This window comes from Chaetura pelagica, unplaced genomic scaffold (genome assembly GCF_000747805.2).
Source record: "Chaetura pelagica isolate M959 unplaced genomic scaffold, ChaPel_1.0 scaffold207, whole genome shotgun sequence".
NCBI lineage: Eukaryota > Metazoa > Chordata > Aves > Apodiformes > Apodidae > Chaetura > Chaetura pelagica.
In genome coordinates, this window is record NW_009953929.1 from 1,698,735 (window position 1) to 1,704,707 (window position 5,973).

Below are 5,973 nucleotides of genomic sequence, written 5' to 3' on the forward strand. Positions count from 1 at the left end.
TTTTAAGAGCAGCTTCACACCTTGAGAGAGATAGGCCAACCTACTGACCCTGTGCTCCCCTGGGTCCCCCAGGACTGTGGGCCATACAAGTGCCATTTCTTTATTATACACTAAAATATACTGATTCTAATCCGATCTTTTTTCATACACAGCTCATTGCCAGATAAGTCTTTGGGTTCTGTTTCTGTGGGCAGTTTTCCTTCATTCAGACCCCTTAAATAAATAAGAATTAATTGTACTGCAAAGCAAAGTTCTCAGTTTGGGTACTTCAGGTTTTCCTTTTTAAAGACAACAGGATATGGCAAGTACTCTGTCAGACTATTTAACTTTAAGCAGCTGTTAAATACCTTGCACAGCAAACTCATCCATACCTCAGCAGGATGAGACACTTCTGTAACACAAAGCCTCCTACCTAAGCTACAATGAATAACACCATTCAATACCACATGTACACCAAACTTTTTAGTTTAGTTTGAAGGAAAATAATAAAGCTGTTGGTGGTGGCAGTGGGAGTTTCTCAGCTTACCACAGCGGAAGATAGATAACTGGGACAGCATAGGAACTTGGTAAGTCTTCCCATCAGCTCCATGAAAGGGACGTTTCTTAGTATTTTCAGGTCGAAATCTTGACTTCCATAAGCCCTTGAAATACACAGCATTTACTAGAACCAGTCTAGTCAAACTGCCATCAATATCATCCGGAGCTACAACCTGATCAATCATACCTAGAAGAAATAAAGAAAGTCTGAGTATTTGATGTCATAACATTGGCCAACTGCTCAAAGAAAACCCAAAGCACATACTACTTTAGGCCAACTCCTCAAAGGGTAACATATTTGAGGTTCCTAAAGCCAAGGGTATTCTTTATCAGAAAGTAAACCTTTGAGATACTTAGAACACAGACTACTTGCTAATCAATAGACTGGTGTTATAACTATAACAGGGCCTTATCCTTGCCAGCAAATGAGCAGATCTAAGACTCAAACTAAGCCTGTTATTGGTAGTAGGTTCAGCTGAAGCACTTTCACATTCACAGCTACTTGCAACATTGATATGCAAAACTAGTGAAGTAGTAGGGGAAGAATTTGACAGCTTCATTCCACAAATACCACATCCAGCACAATCAGCAACACTCTTGTATCCAGAAGACACTGGTTTTAACTCCAAGACACCAAAAGTATAGTTCACCTAGACTATATGTTGCAAAACATGATTTCAAGCTTTAGCAAATGTAAACTTAGCAACTAGAGACCAAGAGACTTGAACCATGGGGAATTCTGTCAAGGCAGGGTAAAAAAAAAACCTCCACTAAACACGATTTCTAAGAACATGGCCATATCTTGCAAGAGTTTAAGGCAGCAAGAACAAAAGCTGAACTGCTCTACAGCTTTCCACAAGTCCCATTTACCAAGTGAAACATCTGAGTCGCTTTCAAGTATTTCTGAGAAAGCAGAGAAGAACTCTGCTCAGATTTCTCACTGGTTGTATGAAGGCAAGGAAAAGCAGAAGGTCCCCTGATCCCACAGGCAGATGGGCGTGCAGTATACACATCCCTCAAGGCCAAACAGGCACATCTGCCCGGGCAGTGGGACTGCAGATTCCTGGCCCATCAGCTCTAAAACATGCCAGTTTAAAGACAATTTTCAGTTGCAAGGCACAGTGTTTTCTCCCTCCTCATCTTTCCCCAGTACTTCCAACTGGATCTGAGATGTCTCAGACACCACCCTGCCACACACAAAAAGCACTCACTAATACTCACCCCTTGTTTCATTTTTCACCCACTGGTTGATGGAATCACATGCTGCATTTGGGTCCTCGAAGTCCAAGCTCTTGACACTGCACTGAAACACCTCTTTGTTCCTTGTAACAAAAGGCACTTCCATTTTAAAGCCACTCTTTGCAAACACTGCATTAGCAATTGTAACAATGTCTTTATTCTTTTTTGAGACTACGAGCCTGTTTATCTTCTTTAAGGCTTTACCAACTCCTAGTTGGAAAGAACAGCAAGTTTAATTTAGAATATGATGATGAACAGTTACTTTATATGCAACTATTAATGACATGAAAGGTCAGACATTTTAAGTGCTGCACTTGAACAGGAGACCAAAGCAGGCATCAAGAGGCCTTCCAAAATAACCATTTCTGATCTCTCATCTGAAGAACACTAGCAAAAACATGGCCTTTGTTGTGATGCCTGCTGCACCTCTAGCTATCTGCTCAGAATGCTATGGGTAGTGCTGGGGATATTTGTATTCAAGTTTTCTGTAGATCTACTAACCATGCTCTTCCACAGAAGTGACTGTTTCAAAAGTGTATTTCATATCATATAAGCCCAGGTCACCTGTGAGCTCTGCAACAGCTACAAAGGAAGTGGAGGGGTCAGGCTGTTCACTCAGAGCCAGCAGGTCTGCAGGATTATGCAGGTGGTCTTGAACCTCCAAGTGCAAAGCTAAAGTTGTTTTCTCATCATTCTTCCTTTCCATTTACTGGAGAATAAAGGAAGCTGTAGTGATTCCTCTAAGTTCAAGTCTTAGTTTCCTTAAAGACTAGGTCTTCACCTACATCAGCTACAAGCAGGAGTCAATCCCTTAACACTTGAGCTTGCCTTTAGAAAAGGAAAAAAGGAAAGCAGTAGGTTCCAGTGCTTACAGTCAAGATCCTTAGGACCTGACAGCATCAAGTGCTTGCTAGTTCCTTCACTGTACATGAGAGAAGGCATATGGCAGCAGAGAAGAACTGCTATGTTCACCATACCCAGTTCTCCCCACTGTTACGGCTTATGAATGAGTGCTTGTCTACACAGGGAAGCTATTGCCAGGCAAGCAATTCACGTTCAACCCTCCTATTGAACAGGATTCTTGGGTGGCCATTTTTACAGTGGTCATTAATGGGCTCCCTGTCTCCCAATATAATTTAGGCAAAAAACATTTCCAGATTGCTTCCTTATGTAGACAAACTCAAGAAATGAGAGATACAAAGGGAATAAGTTATTTCAGAATTATTCTCTTAGCTGCATATGAGAAAAAAGCCTCAGATAGCTTTGCTGTTTCATATATCATGAATGCTTTAGCTGGGTCATTTGGGTAAGTTTCTACATGTTCACTCTCCAATATTATGGATAAATTCTTTTGGAGAACATACCATAACAGAGGTTCTCAAACTGTATTCTGTGAACCACTGGTGGTCCACGGAGCACTTGCTTGTGGTCCTGGGAGAGCTGACTGGTCTCATGATGCTGGCTCTCCTCTGTGCTTCCAGCTGCTAAATTGCATTAAAAGACAGCTAAAGATAAATTAAAGACTTTCCAACAAAGCATTTGGTGTAGTTGCCAAAGGACTGTAAGGCAATCATGAACAAGAGCAGAGGAGATACGTGCAAAGAGGTAAGTAGCATGCCCTAAACAAATCTCTAGAACAAGGTACTGGCTACCTCCTAAGAAGTTTGAGAACCTCTGTGCATCACAGCTCGATTAGAAAATGTGCAGGCCAAATAAAACCAGTTGCCTCAATTTTTGCAATTACATATATTTTGAGGATTCAAATGTTCCTGATGTTGGTTATCCAATGAAGAGATTTCAATCTACAGCATTTTGATCTCAAGCTGACAAATCATTTTGCTATACTTGAAACCCAGAACCAAAACAGCAAAGCAAATGAAGACAGGACAACACGTTATATGACGATACTGCTCAAGATTTAAAAGTGCACTTACCTCTTGAAGGGTTTCCTATTCCTGGAAGGAAGGCAGAATGCCAGCACTAAGATGTTAAATTTTGCTGGCAAACACTCACAAAAATACTCAGCATGTAAAGTAAAGCAGCAAGAACCTTCAGCCTACACCCTCTCGAGGCGTAGACATTGGCAGAGAATATGAACACAGATGCATGCAGTGTCAGGCACAGGGACAAGCAGAAACAGCAGTTTGAAGAGGGCACTACAAGAATTACAGGTTCAGGGATCCTCACAGCAGAAAAACAAGTGAACAAAGCTGAAGGGCATAAAAATGAAAGTATCAAGTGTATGCTTAGAATTTGCACTAGTTTCAATGTGACAACAAGAAATATTATCTTGCCCTGTTATCTAAGGAGTGGCACATTAAGACTCAGTACAGGCTGAAACGGGATTCTGCAGCCTTCCTGCACAGTGCTGCCACTGGACCATGCTCTGGAAAATCAGCTTTGCAGGGATGAAGGCAGTTCTAGCCAGGGCCCTGGAGTCATTAACAAAACTGCTTAGAAACCAGCTTAAGTGTATGTACAGGTCCATACTCAAATTGCCAATTAACTTCAAGCATGTTAATTTTGTGCTTTGGTAAACAGAGTTAATTGGTGTATGATGCAATCTACCACACTTTGAAAGCCATCTCAAGACAGAATGAAGATTCTGACAAAACACACCCAAAGCCACCTTAGAAATCACTGACCATTTACGCTGTATCTCATCATAGTTGTCAACTGCTTCTTTGTCTTGCCATCAGCACCCAGCTGCAACACCCCCAGGACTGATGCAATCCCGTGAGGAGAAACAACAACATTGTCCTGAGGCTTAGCTTTCACTATTTGATTGAAGACCTGGATTCCAACATCAGAGCTAAGTTCTTCCAGAGGATAAAAATTGAACTGGGAACATACAGATGTTAACGTCCCAAGAACAACGAGAAGTGGGAAGTGCCAGTTCATGATTTCTGGTTAGTTACCTGTAACAGAACATGAGGGAAAGTAAAGTTTTCACAAGTACAGCATTTTTACTTTCAACTGAATTTATTTTTTACCTAAAGAGCAGGCAAGTCTTGCACATGCTCCACGTACCACTTGGAGCTCTAGCAACAGGACTTACATCCAAGATAACCATAATACAGCTAGATATTATTGGCTGTGTGACAGGACAAAAGCCACCAAAGTTGGGAGACCACCTCCCACCACACACAGTTTTGTGTTTCCATTAAATGGAGTCTTGGCATTTTATTTAAACTGCCCCTTAGGAGAAATGAGTGCTAGGCAGCCTTGTGGTACAGCCCTCACGCACTAAGATGTATGCACAGCACATTTTATAGATCCTCTTCTGCAGTAAACAGAAGCTTGTATACACATGCAAACAGACCTTCTGCTGTGGGAAATTCCACCTGCCTAGAATAACAGAGTTGCTGCATAACTGGCATTTTCCATAATGGGAATATAGAAGGCAACTTTCAGATTTTAAAATGCAAAGTTAAGTTTGGATTTTAGCCTGTATTTTTCCATTTAAGTAAATTCAGCAGCTAACAGAAGTTCACATTCCATTTGGGCCAATCTTCATCTGCAGATCTAACACCTAACAGAATTCAGTATCGTTACACCCATGACCTCTTAAGAACTCAGGCACAAGCAGCAGCAACAGTTTGTTCAGGACCTCTCAGCAACTGATTAGAGAACCAAGCCCAAATCTTAAACACTGAAACTACCAGGCTGTATTTCCTCTTCGTGGAAGTGTATTCAATCCCCTTTTTGTTAGGGCAAACAGGTACTTAGAGGAACAGTCATACAGTAAATCTCCTATTTAATGATATTAAGTTCCTGCTCACCTTTGAGAGGTGACAACATTCTTATTTTAAGACATTTCAGTTGCACAGCTCATGAGCCCTGACTTATATTTACAGACCAACAAGAGAGCCTGCTCCCCCAGTGAGCTCCATTTGGTGCTCCAAAATCATACTTGCGCATTAGCCTCTCAAACAGGCTGAGGAGCTAACTAGTTCCCTAAAGCCTGATCAGACTGCAGAAGGTACATAATTGATTAAAATGTCATTTGCATACCATATGAAAACCCAAGATTGGTGCCTCCTCCCTTCAGCCCCCTGCTCAGCCCTGCACACTTGCCCCCCTGGCTCCAGCAGGAGCACTGAGGAAGGGAGCACGTTTCAGCAGAGCCTTCACCACCACACACCACAGGAGTGCTCCCTGCCACCCCAGCCTACAGACATGCTAGAGCAACTCATC

General features: G+C 42.0%; 1 protein-coding gene across 4 annotated transcripts in view; it reads right to left on the bottom strand.

The window, feature by feature from the left end:
• Positions 1 to 4,693, bottom strand: part of SERPINE2 (serpin peptidase inhibitor, clade E (nexin, plasminogen activator inhibitor type 1), member 2) — a 10,318-nt gene extending 5,625 nt beyond the window's left edge. For 2 of the 4 annotated variants that reach the window (XM_010001614.1, XM_010001613.1), the window contains exons 1-3: positions 4,422 to 4,693; positions 1,759 to 1,986; positions 527 to 724 (exon numbers count right to left, since the gene is read on the bottom strand). In XM_010001614.1, the coding sequence (XP_009999916.1) occupies positions 527 to 724; positions 1,759 to 1,986; positions 4,422 to 4,677 (682 nt within the window). In that variant the 5' untranslated portion in view covers positions 4,678 to 4,693. Of the gene's footprint in view, positions 1 to 526; positions 725 to 1,758; positions 1,987 to 3,140; positions 3,261 to 3,710; positions 3,732 to 4,421 lie in introns of all 4 variants that reach the window. The other 2 variants (XM_010001611.1, XM_010001612.1) reach the window with 2 other exon arrangements.
• Positions 4,694 to 5,973: the final 1,280 nt, after the last annotated feature.